General features: G+C 49.6%; 1 protein-coding gene across 13 annotated transcripts in view; it reads right to left on the reverse strand.

Moving 5' to 3' along the window:
• The window catches only part of DYSF (dysferlin), a 222354-nt gene that overhangs the window by 137545 nt on the left and 71623 nt on the right, over nt 1-13186 (reverse strand). For all 13 annotated transcript variants that reach the window (XM_029231978.1, XM_029231975.1, XM_029231971.1 and 10 more), the window contains 3 exons: nt 4908-4976; nt 4737-4780; nt 1179-1261 (listed from right to left, as the gene is read on the reverse strand). In XM_029231978.1, coding sequence (XP_029087811.1) covers nt 1179-1261; nt 4737-4780; nt 4908-4976 — 196 coding nt within the window. The remainder of the gene's footprint in view (nt 1-1178; nt 1262-4736; nt 4781-4907; nt 4977-13186) is intronic.

Consider the following 13186-nt stretch of genomic DNA (forward strand, 5'->3'; position numbering starts at 1 on the left):
TAAAATATTTTAAAATTTACAACGGTCAACTTTACCAGATATCAATGAAATAAAATTAAGGCAACAATGAAATTCACCCAACAAATTGACAAAATTCTTTTTAAATACCATTATTTTGCATTTTGTTGATGAGGGTGCAGCAAAATAAGCTTGAGTGATTAGAGTATAAATTAGTCCAGTCTTTTTGTAGGGCACTTTTGATATATACCAAAAGATTCAAAATGTTCAAATCTTTTAAAAGTATTTATTTTTTTATTTATTTGGCTGGGCCAGGGCTTAGTTGTGGCATGTGGGATCTAGTTCCCTGACAAGGGATCGAACCTTGGGCCCCCTGCATTGGGAGCATGGAGTCTTAGCCACTGGACCACCAGGGAAGTCCCTAAAATGTTCGAATCTTTCAACACAGCAATTCCACTTCTAGGTATTTATGCAAAAGAAAAATCATGAATTACATAAAGATTCAGTTACAAAAATATTCAATATCAAGTTAGCTGTTTATAACATGGAAAAATTAGAAAACACTTAACTATTCCACATTTAGTTAATGTGGACTATGGTGTATTCACACAATGGAATGTGTGTATTCATTTAAAATTATACTGTAGAAGAATACTTAATAACATGAGTAAACATCTATGTTGTATTGCCAAGTGACAAAAAGCAATTTTCAAAACAATGGAAAATTGTTTCAAAGCCATGTTTTTCATGTACATACATACAGACAAACAGGTCCCAGAATGTTAATATTTACCTCTTGCCTGGGAGGGTAGGCTTATGGATAATTTTGTGACAATTTTATATTGTTCTTTCAGACTATCTCTTTTAAATTGTACAAAATGATCATGAACTACTTGTTCACAGGCCAATGAAAGCTTTTTCAAAACAGAAGCGCTAGAACACAGTCAGCCAACCCAGAACCCAGTGGATGGTGTGGCCACAGCCACCAATATCGTCTGCAGGAATGAATCCTCTCTATGCCATTCGGTGGTGTATCCCACCATCCGAAGTGGGCCAGTCCTAAATGCAAACCCATCTCTCTCACTGGCCAGAGCCCTTCTCCCTTGGAAATGGGCAGCAAAGACCTTATAATCTTCCCTTTTCTACAAACTCTCAAGACAGTAGGGGTGGAACAGGGGAGAGCACGGGGGGCCAGAGGGCAGCACAAAGGTGGAACGTACCTTCTATTTCTCCTCCAGAGGCAGAGATTTTCGACATACTCAGGTAGGTGGTGGCCACAATGTCGTTGTGCGTAAGGCGGTCCCTAGAGCAAAGGGGCAGAAAGGGCGTGAACAGGGGAGGGGGATCACAGGCCACAGCCCACCCAGGAAGGAAACGACCTCGGTTATACATCATTAGGGGTCCCAGTCTTCACACGGGGTATGTTATGGAGGCCTAGTAATCCTAGGCAAGAAAGTGTCACTCAAGACTCCTCTAGGAGGGACCCAGTCCATCCCCCCCACCATCAGCATCCCATCGGCCATGCTGGAGGTCTGCGGGCACAGCTGCAGGTTGAAAGGGAGGAGACCTGAGGCAGGAGGCAGGGCGGGGGAGCAGGAGGCCGCTCAGGGAGCCAGACCCCCAGGCCCAGGGAGAGCAAGGCTCTAGGAGCCAAGACATACCCGGACCAAGGAGAAAACCAGATGACCAGGAAGAAACTACCTCCAAGGCCACAGTCTTAATTAGCTTATGGTAGCTAATGCATAGCTCTTTTTTGTATCTGATTCTGTATGTGACAAAGCACTTTTAAACCCCCTTATCTCCAAGGATTCTCACAGCAGCCTTGAGGAACAGGTACTCTTACTAACATCTCTTTTGCATGGATGAAGAAACTGAGGCTCAGAGCCAGAAGGTCCTTGCCCGAGGTCAGCCTGGGAGGGAGGGGCAGAGCCAGAACTGAAACCCTAGTGTCCAGACTCCAGGTCCAGTGCTCGCACCGTGGCCCACGCGGCTTCTGTCTACAATACGGGGCCTGTCCTGCCTCCCAGAAGAAGGCCTCTCCCCTCCCCAGCCAGCATAAGGGACCATGGGGAGAAGCTTGAGGACTGACTGTCTTGTGCAGACCCTTCCTCTGTGCCCCACACCTGCCCCCCTAACAACCATATACAGTAATAGTCAGCATTTATTGGACTCCTCCTGAGAGCCAAGCAGCGTGCTAACACCGTCACGTGACTTGGCTCATTTAAACCTCATGTTGGCCCTGAGGCAGGTTCTGCAATTAGCCCTGGTTTCAGATGAAGAAGCTGAGGTAGGCAGGTTGGCAAAGCTGGGATTTGAGCAGAATATGCCTGACATGGAAACCAGAGCTATGCTTGCAGCAACCTGCTGCTTCCTTGCTAGGCTAGACCTAGAGTTCTCAATCCAGTGATTTTGACCCCAGGACATTTGGCAACGTCTGGAAACATTTTTGATATGGAGGGGAGTGGTAGAGAGAGGCCATGGTTGCAGCCAAACATCCTACAATGCACAGGACAGTCACCCACTGCAAAGACGTTTCCGGTCCAAAATGTCATAGTGCTGAGACTGAGGAACGCTGGATGGGGCAGGATCTATCTCCTTCCAGAAGGTTCCCCGCGTGCATCTTCCCTCCTCTCGGGGCCCAGTAGGCCCTCTCTCCCTGCTGTGCATCCTTTGGCCACAGGAGGCTTCAGGAGATGACACCCACGCGCCCCATTGTGAAAGACCCGCCTGGGCATGGCAATTTCATTTTTCTTTTAAATCTTAAAGCCATGAGATACCAGATCTCTGCTGCTCCCTTCCTTTCTCTCTGTATTTCCCAGGGAGGTGATTAAGCTTTAAAGTTTTCTCTCAGGGCGGGGGCTACATTAGGAAGAGTGAATTGTCAGCACAGATCTGTATCCCTTTTCCTGGTGAATAACGTTAAGATGAACTGGAAAGTAAAAATTCCCTTAAACATTTTACAGTAAGGTTATCAATACCAGATAATTGACAGTTGATGACACTTTTAAACTGCCTTCATGACCAACCCCTAGAAAAGACCAGCCCTCGGAGAGGAATAGGATTTCTCACCTCTGGTCTTACCTGAATCTGGTGAGAAGGAAAGAGAATGGGAGGAGAGAGATTTTGTGTCAGGTTTTTTTTGCGGGGTAGGGGGTAGTTTGGGGGATTTTGTCTTTTAATGAAAGAAATTCTTTGAGAACTGAATGGAAGATTAAGTTACAGAGAAAAGGCCATATGGACCATATCGTATTTCTAGGATTCAGGTAATAACACAAGTTTATCTGAGTTTTCTGGGAAGAAAGCACTTTTCTGGATAGGAACTTGCAGCAACTGAATGCTTTCTGGCCAAGAGTTGGATTTGGGGGCTTGGGGTTGCTTTTGGAAAATACAGCAAGTCTGAAAATAGACTCACAATAAAAATGCCACTTCAGCCTAAACCAGAGAGGCAGCCACCAGATTCGGTAATGTGTTTGGATTGTACAGTATGCCGATGCCTCACACAGCTCACACGGACTCGGGCGAGGCCGTCCACAACACAGGGGACGCGGCGCCCTTGCGCTCGCACGCCCGCGTGCATCCACTCACACTGCCACGCACAGGCACGCACCCCGTGCACGCAGGTGCGCACACACAGCGAGGGGAAGGATGGCTCTGTGGGTGTAGAGCACGTTGCCCCCAAAGCACCTCCCACAGAGCATACGGGCGGGCAGGGCCCCAGAGGCCTCTCCCTCCTCGCCCCCCTCGCACTCCCTTCCTCTCCTCTAATTCTCCCAAGCTGTCTTCTCTCGGGCTGGGGACCTGGCGCACACTTTAATGGCTCTGTGGCCTGGGGGTTTTCCCTAGTCTCTCATTATCCTCCTGGCTGGGGGTGCCATGGGCCTGAGACCAAAGGACAACACGCCGGGAACCGCACAGCCAAGACTTTTTGGGGGCAGAGAAAGGACAACTCTCTCTTTTGGGAAAGGCTGATGTAGGGAAGGTCCTGGAGATCGCGCGTGGGGACTCCTAACAGCCCTCGGGCGTGAGAGAAGGCTCAACGCGGAGGGGTCAGCACGGCCCGGTGGTTAAGCGCACAGGCGGAGGGAGCACAGGCTTGTTCGAGCCTGGCCTCGGCTGCTTCCCAACTTCGTACACGGTACTCAGTCTATTCAAACCTACTCCCTCATCTGCAAGGTCGGGCGGTGCCTGGAGTCGAGGTGAGCGTCAGGTGAGACACGCATGTAAAGCGCTCACTGGGAGGAGGACCTGGAGCACGTAGACGCTCAGCAAGGGTTAGATACTCATTTTCTAAGATGACCGTGTGACTCTTGCCCACCCCTGCTGCAAGCCGGCAGTGGCATCCCCAGCTTGGGTAACCGGACCCACTTCCCCAGCCTGGAGACCCGTTTTATCCTACCAACACTTGGAGCATCACAGCCCACCCTCCTGGAAGCTTTGCTCTTTCCAGCTTCCATGCCTCTGCTTATGACCCTCTCTTCATTAGAATGCCTTCATCCTGAACGTCCCAAAACCTCACCTCCTCCAGGAAGCCTTCCTGGCCCCTCCTGGCCTCAGGGATCTCTGGTTCCTGGAGCTGTTCCAGCCCCCCCGGCTGCCCTCGAGCAGGGCTGTAAGCTTCCCAACAGCCCACACCCTCTCCTTCTCTGGCCTCCCCCAGAGGAAACTACCTCACCTGAAACAGACTCTCCCACTTCTTTCAGAATGAACAAAAGGAAACCGAAGGACCAAGTGACCCCTGACAACAGCCACCTCTAAAGATCCCGGGACGCAGAGCTCACCAGTCTATGACACGAATCCTCATTTTCTCACACATGGAGGGAAACTAAGGAGGGAAGAGAGACGGGTTGGGTGGGGTCCTTCTGAAGAAGCAGAAGTCTGGGATGCGGGCGGGAACTGGGTAGGCTGGGAGCCCAGGCCTCCTGGGGTGGGCTCATGGGGGTGAGGCTCACCATGGCAGGCACCGTGATGCTCTGGTTCCACTGAGGGTTGGCCGTCTTCTCCAGGATCTTGCTGCAGAGCTAGAAGACACAGAGCACAGGTGGATGGAGCTTTGAGGGGACTCTGGGCTCCCTCGGAGACCACCACACCAGCCAGCAGCCATTCTCTGCCATGCTGGCCACGTTTTGGGCTGGGCAGAAGGCCCTGGGGGCCATGGAGCCTGGTGCAGTGGGCTCAGACACAGGGAATCTTTCTAGAGACAAAGCTCAATGGTAGATCAGACCCAATGGGGCATGGGGTGGAGGGAGTTAAGAGGAATAGATTGTTTGAATGTCACAACCCTTCTTCCTTATCTCATACCTCTGGCTGGAAATTCTCCTCCCTCACCTCCCATTATGGCCATGACCCTAAATATGGGGCCCTGCGTCCAGACCAGCTTTCCCAGGAGTCCTAGAGTCTGAGGCAATCCCCTTTGCCCATCAGCCCAGATCACCTGCCCTTTTGGAAGACTGTGAACCCAGGAGATTAGAGATGGAGGGAGGAGGAGAGGAAAGGGGAGCTGGAGGGCCAGGGCAGGGGGCCATGCACCTGCATCTGAGAGAGGAAAATGCAGTGAAGACACAAACCTCATAAGCCACAGTCTGCCTCCAATCAGCCCTGCTCATAAGACTGGGCTTTCCACAAACAAGAAACCTAGCAGAGGTGGAAACCAGATCCAAACCAGCGGCTTGTGTGTTCTTCTCTGTCCTGGGCGTCCCCAGGGAGGCACCAGGTCCCTTAGCCAGCCCAGGGCATCCTGTACCCACCCAGGGCAGCAGGTGAAGACTCTGCTTCAGATCCTGGAAGGTGTGTGTGTCCTACACACGGGAACAGTGAGCAGCCTTCCTCAGAGCATTTACTGTGGGCCCTGATTGTGTGAAGCATTTACATGCATTTTCTCATCTAATGAGCACCTGACCAGACTGGGGGCTTTGGGCCCTCCATCAAATGAGGGTGTGGCCTCCCTAGGGGCCAGGACTTTGTCTCCATCCCTGATCCACCCAGTACCAGCCCCTGTGCCCACCATCCCCTCCTCCCTGTGAGAAGAGCCCAGGCAAAGTCTGGGGGCGGGGATGAGTGCCGGGATTTGGCCCTTGTGTGAGCAAAGAGAGGAGTAAGGAAAGAAGAGCTCCGACGATCAGATGGAACAAAAGGCAAAGTGGGACACACAGTTCTCAGGAATGGATACACAAAGGGCTGTAAAGCACACAGAAAGATGCTTAATCTCCCTCATAATAAAAGAAACAAAATGAATGAGATACGATGTCTCATCTATCAGATTCACAAAAATCTCTAAAGCCTGACAGCCCTCTCTTGGCAAGGCGATGGGAAAACTGCACGCTAGGATTTTGCTGGTGGGAAAAGAGAACAGCTCAACCCCTCCAAAGGGCAATTGGCCACTATCGTTCAAAATTACAAATGCAAATGCCCTCTGACCTACCAGTTCTACCTCTAGAAAGTATCCTACAGAAAGACTTGCACGTGTGCAGAATAACACGTGTACGAGGTTATTCACTGCAGCATGGCTCCAACTAGGGAGGACGTGGAACAACCCATGTGTCCACCAACAGAGGACAGATTAGATAAAGTGTGATCCATCCACAGAATGGAGCACTGTGTAGCCCTAGAAGAATGAAAGAGCTCTGTGATATGAAACAACTTCCAAGTTATATTATTAAGTGAAAAAAGCAAGGTGCAGAACAGTGAGTGTCATGTGCAACCGTTTGTGTTAAAAGGGTAAAAGGTAAGAATTTATGGTCAGATGTGTGCAGCATATGCATAATTAAGCCAGAATGATGCAAAATGATGGATGCATAAATATATATGGTGGGCATAATAAATGTATTACCTAATTCAAAACTTAGATGAACAAAAGTTTAAAATAGGAAGGAAAGAAGGAAGGGAGGGAGGGAAGGGAGGGAAGACTCGTTAATCAGACACAGCTGAGAGACCCTGGCAGCATCACTCAGCTCCCTGGACAAGAAGGCACAGGTTGTCCCCACCCTCCCCCAGCCCTGCCACAGGCAGTCCAAGGCCTCCCCAGCAATCACTTCCTCCGGGCTGCCCTTGGAGGCTCCCCGTGAGAGAGCCACCGAGATGTGGGTTTGGGAGCCTGAACACAGCAGGTTCCCCCCACCCAGGCCAGCACTGCCTCTGGCCCTAGAAATCCCCAGCTGCCTTCCCACACCCTGCTTCACTCCCCACACTCAGCCAAGGCAGCACCAAGCTTCCTCTCCCCATCTGCCTCCTCCTCTCTGAGCCTTTTTATTTTTTACCCTCTTTCCCTTCCTGACGGAGTGTATTTATTACACCCTTTCTGGAGGGCTCTTTAGCCACCTGTATCAAATACTTAAAAATAAGCATGCCCTCTGACCCAGTTCTAGAAACTTTCCTATGGAAAACCAATCAGAGTGTAGACAAGTCCTGTACACGGATGTTTGTCACAGTTGTTCATAAAAGAGGAAAATCGCAAAAAAAAAAAAATCCAAAAATCGATTAAAATTTATGTTATATCATCTCATGGAATATTATGCAGCCATCAAAAAATTGATTTCAAAGACTATTTAATAACGTAAGGAAATGTTAGGTGATAAAAGCACTTTACCAAACCACACAGATATAGTGGATTCTCATTACTGGCGGTAGTTACACATTCTAACTACACATCGTAAGTCACCAAGAACATGAGCTGATAGACACTGAAGCATTGCTCCTAAGAGAAATACAGGGTTAGGTTCCTGCAAGCCTCTGTCACAGCAGTTTTTTGTCAACTCACCAATAACCTTGTTTTATGTGTGTTTCTGTTTCAAAACACCGTTTTTCTATTATATATTGTGGATTCATTAACATTGAACTCACAGCCAACAGCACTCTCACTTATGCCTGAATGAAGCTTACCTAATATATAGTTTCTCCATAAGGCACGTCACAGCCTTCTCACACAGGGAAATACTAGACAGCATTTCAGCACAACACTCGGGAGCCATTGTAAACACTGAAATCACCAGCAAAAAGCACAAAAAATGCAAAAAGCATGACACTAAATAGACCAGGAAAAGGACACATTTACACCATGAGAGCTGAAACAAGGAGGGAATCACATTGTTTCAGCTCAGCTGGCAACAGGCACCTCAGCTGACTCAAATTGTTCACAGCTTTGCAAATGATCACCAAAGCACCATAAGGATTAATTTTGGGTCACAAATAAATTTTAGCGAGTAGGCAAATTTGCAAATACAGAATCTGTGAATAATGAAGATCAACCGTATTCTGAATCCAATTTTTTTTTCCAGTGGGGCAGGGCAGGGCCAGGGTTGGCGGGGGGGATGTGCAACAGAGAGAAGGAGTGAGAGCTACAGGGAGGAAAACATACTAGCAGGAGATATAAACAAATGTTAATGGTGGGCCTCTCCAAGGTGGTGTGCAGAAATGTGCTTAATTTTTTTCATTTTCCTTGCTTTCCTCTGATTTTTTCCATCTTTTTATGATTAATAGGTTTTATTCTTGGAAAATAAAAAAGTTGCTTTAGTCTCCCACCCTGCCCTCCAAGTACCTCCCCTGTCCTTGCCCCATACCATGAAGAAGTGTGATATGTGTGTGTGAGTGCACACACACACACAACCTTCTATCTCAGTAGCTTGGCCAAATCAGGTATGGTTCACATCTTAGATAACAGTGCCACCAAGTGTCCATTAGAGGAAATGCAAAGAGGGCCAGGCTTGGGTGAGTAGGCGCACAGAGGGCAAATCCCCAGGGCTTTTCATTTCAGAAAAGGATGAATGAGAAAAAGTGACACACCAGAGACAGAGAGAGGACAGGCAGGATGACACAGGTGATAAAGGTAGCAGAGAGAGTTGGGGGAAGCCATGACGAGGTGGCTGGGGCAGAGAGCAGGGGACACAGAGACCCGGGGACCACCAGAAGATGGAGGGTCTCAACTGCCTCTTTCATAAGCCCCTTCCTTCTAGAGGGAAAATGGAGGGTGCAGCTTCATTCAGGAGCCCAGCCACCAGTCAGCTTTATATATTCCCTTGCCTGGGCCAGGTCCCCTACCTCTATCACCCTCCCCAGACATCTGCACCTTCCTAGAAAAATCCCCAGGGCCAGTTAAGGGCATCTCAGAACAGCAGAAGACCTAGAGAGATCAAGGTGCTGGCAGGGACCCAGTAGCAGCTAGGAGCCCCAGAGCTCTGAGACTCAGCTCCAAGGAAAGCCACTGAATTGGAAGGCAGGTCGGTCTTGCTTCTAGCCATCATCACAGCACCCTACCATGTTGGGAATGTGGAATAAAAACAATCTTGAGACATGACTTTCCCATCTGTAAAGCTGGGAAAACTGATCCCGGTCCTTGGAGTAAGTGTCCAGCAGGACTGTCCAGCCAACCTTCCTGCTTCCTTCCTGCCTTCATTCATCCCATCACGGTCCCTCCTAAGGGCATCAGACTCTGAGCCCAAGCCCAAACAAAAACTGCACTTCGGTAAGACCCACGGTGAGCATTTACACCCCAGTGTGGATGAGTTTAAAATTCGTATTACCTCTCCCACAGACATTTCCCCTGAGACCCTGTCTTAGCCTGGGATGGAGGAACAGCTCAAAGGCGCTCCCACTGGCCAACAGCAGGACGGTTCCCACAACCAGCACCATAACTGATCTTAACACACTGAATTAGTAAAAAGTATTGGGGGCATATTAACACTCAAAAGGGAAGAGGGGAGGGGAAGCTCTTTTTTACAAAAAACACCAGCTGATAAAGAGAGAAGGAATGATAATGAGGGAATCGCCGCTTTGCACCCCAGGTGAATGACTTGTTCAGGCAAGGAGGTCAATGGCTTCGTGGACCATTAGGTAAGAGGTTGCTGGGAAACAGGACATCAGCACACATCAAGATATCGCCCACAGATAACCTGCAAAGTACAAAGGCGAGCGTGTGCTTTGACAAGGGAGAGATCTGGAGACACCACCTAAACCAAGTAATCAATCATTACCAATGGTGGGACAAGGTGACATTTTGCTTCCTGTTGTGATGCAATACGACGTACGAAACATCACCCATGATGCGTTCTTGCCTAAACAGTTCATTTGAATGCAATCTGGTCTTGAGACCTAACTTCCAGTTTATAGGAAATACAGGGGCCAGAAGAATAAGTTAAACAACAACAGAAGGAAACAATGGGACAAATCCAGGACATGGACAAATGGCTTGGGCTTTTCAAAAATGCAATGTTGTGGGGTGAGAAAAATGGGAATGATGGAGGTGGGTAAAAGACTGTTACAGAAGAGACTAACGCAGAGCATAAATTCCAGTTGGACCTTAGATCAAAACAAAATTAAACAGCTCTAAAAGACATTTGGGGGATAATCAGAGAATATTTATATGAGCCAGTATCTGACAAGAGTAGGAGATAATTGTTAATTTCCTAGGTGTGATAATGTCATTGTGGTTACAAAGAATTTTCTTTTTCTCAGGAGGTACATGCTGAAGCCTTTAAGGGCAAAGTGTGCAACTAGGTTTCAAATGATTGGGGGGGGTGGGGGAGTATCCATAGAGAGAGAGAGAAAGTAAATGCAGTAAAATGTTCATAATTGTTTCATCTAAGTGGAGGCCATACCGGGGGTAAGTGTTCACTGAACCATTCTTTCAACTTTTATGTTTTTAAATATTAAAAAAATAAAGTGTTTCAACAGTGTCTAATATTGATTCACAGTAAAAAATAAAAATTTTAGGGCTTCCCTGGTGGCGCAGTGGTTGAGAATCCGCCTGCCGATGCAGGAGACACGGGTTCGTGCCCCGGTCCGGGAAGATCCCACATGCCGCAGAGCGGCTGGGCCCGTGAGCCATGACCGCTGAGCCTGCGCGTCCGGAGCAAGAAAAAAATTTTAAAAACTAGAAAGATAGGCCCCAAACATAAACTTTGTATGATGCCTTATGGATAATGTTACTTTTTTCTGCATTTTTCAAAATTCCTTAATAAATATGTGCATCGATAATAAAAGAAGAAAGAAAAGAAAGATAAAACGGTGGCGGGGGGGGAGGGGGAAGAGTGTGGACTTCAGGTAGCAGGCAGAGGAAACAAGCTATCCAAGGCCTTCATCCTGTTTGTGAAATCACACCTGGGCCTCAGCAATCCGGCCCCTGACCTCAGGGGTCCTCTTTGTTGGTGGGATGGGCAGGCAGACCCTACATTTTTCCAAAATGAATCTAAGAAGAGATTAAGTGAAAAAGAACACTGCAAAGTGCTGTGTAAATGGGATCCCACACCACCTCCATCATCAATCACCCTAGGCTTTTAGCGTTTGTTGTTAAGCTTGTAAACGCCTCCCCAGTTGTCCTATAACACCTGCGTGTCTCCCCCTTCCGGCCTCTGCCTCGGGAGCAAAGCAGAGCCGGCTGCACCCGCCCTCCACTCGGCTCTGTTCAAAGCCCTTCTCCTCCGGTTCAAAGCCCTTCTCCTCCGCCCGTTTCCAATTTTCCTGTTAACACCCAAGTCATCCAACTCAACTCGCCGGAGTCTGGCGCTGCGGCCGGCCGGTGGACCTCTGGCCCAGGCCGGCGGGGCCCCGGAGGGCGCTACCCCACCCTGCCAGCTCCCTGAGGTTGGCACAAAGCTCAGAGGCGCCTCGTTAGGGTTCCGGAAGCCGGGGTGGAGGCTGCGCCTTCCAGATACGTCATTCTCCCCTATTTCCAGTATTTCCACCAGTCTCTGCTCTGAGGTTACAGAGTAAAAGAAATTGGGCTGTATCCCCGAAAGTCAGAGGAACATATGCTAACAAACACCGGAATGCAGCGGAAAACGGGCTAAAAAAGGGCCGTGCAATCGGCCGCGCGGAGCCCCGAAGGCCGAACTAGCACATCAGGCCTGTGTGGGTGACGGAAGCTAAACCTTGAACGATGCAACAGACTTGCGGGGGCGGGGGGGGGAAAGGGCCAGGAAGGACCCCGGAGCGCACAGGCCCGGGCAAAAGCTAGAGGTGTGACCGCAGGGCAGACGAGAGGACGCACGGGCGACGTGCGGGCTGTGCGGTTTGTACCCGCACGCCCCCCTTCGCACCCCGCCGCCCCCCGCCCCCCCAGCGAGACAGTGGGGCTGAAACCCGCTCAGTTCGGCGCTGCTCCAAGCGGGCTGCAGAGCTGCGTCCGCCCAGGAGGGGGCGAGATGTTCCACATTCTCGCAAAGACTGTACAAGCTAATATTGGCCATGGAGATGAGGCGAGAAAGTTCGGCTGGGTGAGACCTGGTCAACCAGGTTATGCGGTTTGAACTTCCTTTTACAGACAGGACTGTGTTTTACACTAAATATGCTGGTGGATTTCTATGGGGAGAACCCGGTCAAGAGAATGGATCCAAGGCTGTTGTGTTGCCCTGGGGAGAGATGACAGTGACTAGGGTCATAGAGACAGGAAAGGACCTCGGGATTTTTGAAGGCAAGAGCTAGGGGTGGCATGTTTTTGATGTAGGGATGTCAAAAACAAGAGGGCCGAATCAGGGCAGGCCCACATTTTCTGCCTTTGATGGTGGCACTGATTGGGATGGCGGCTTCTGGAAGTGGGGCGGTTTGGGGCAGCAGATGACTCCTTTAAAGGGCTGGAGGGGCAGAATATAGAGACTTGAAGAGGCATGGGGAGGTCTGTGTCTGAAGAGAGGGGTCAGAGTTAAATACAGCTGTGTATTCCTCTGTGGAGAGGTGATGGCTGAACCCTGGGAGTGGCTGAGGCTTCGAAGGAGAGCCTGGAAAGTGGGCAAAGCCATCCCTAAGGTGGGATAGAGGGAGGGGCCCAGGCAGAAATCAAGAGGGACTGGAGCAACAGCCCGGCCTCTAGGCAGGAAGGAAGAGAGGTACATGGTCCCTAGGGCCCCCACCAGTGTGGCCGAAAGGAGTCTGCCCAACTCCTGCCGCAACTTTTTAAAAATAATCATTATGTTTTCACTGCATTGTTTTTGTTTCCCTATCATTGTGCCTTCACATCTGGTTTCCTGAATATTACTTAATTTTCCCCCAAATATTCCTCTATCTATCCACTGTCCATGTGTCCTCTCCGTGTCCATCCACACCTATGTGTCTGTCTCAAACACCTGAGCAGACCTGTCCTCGTGTGTGTGCATGGCAGCCCCAGAGAGCTGGGCCTGCGTGTCTCACCCGATGTCCCACAATCAGCCCCCCATCCCCGGTGTGCACATGCCTCTGATGGGGGGCACTGTGTGTGCCTCACTCTGTCCTGCACATCCAGTGCCCATCCACAGGAACACCCAGT

Source organism: Monodon monoceros, unplaced genomic scaffold (assembly GCF_005190385.1).
Source record: "Monodon monoceros isolate NGI ecotype Baffin Bay Population unplaced genomic scaffold, NGI_Narwhal_1 Super_Scaffold_19, whole genome shotgun sequence".
Taxonomy (NCBI): Eukaryota; Metazoa; Chordata; class Mammalia; order Artiodactyla; family Monodontidae; genus Monodon; species Monodon monoceros.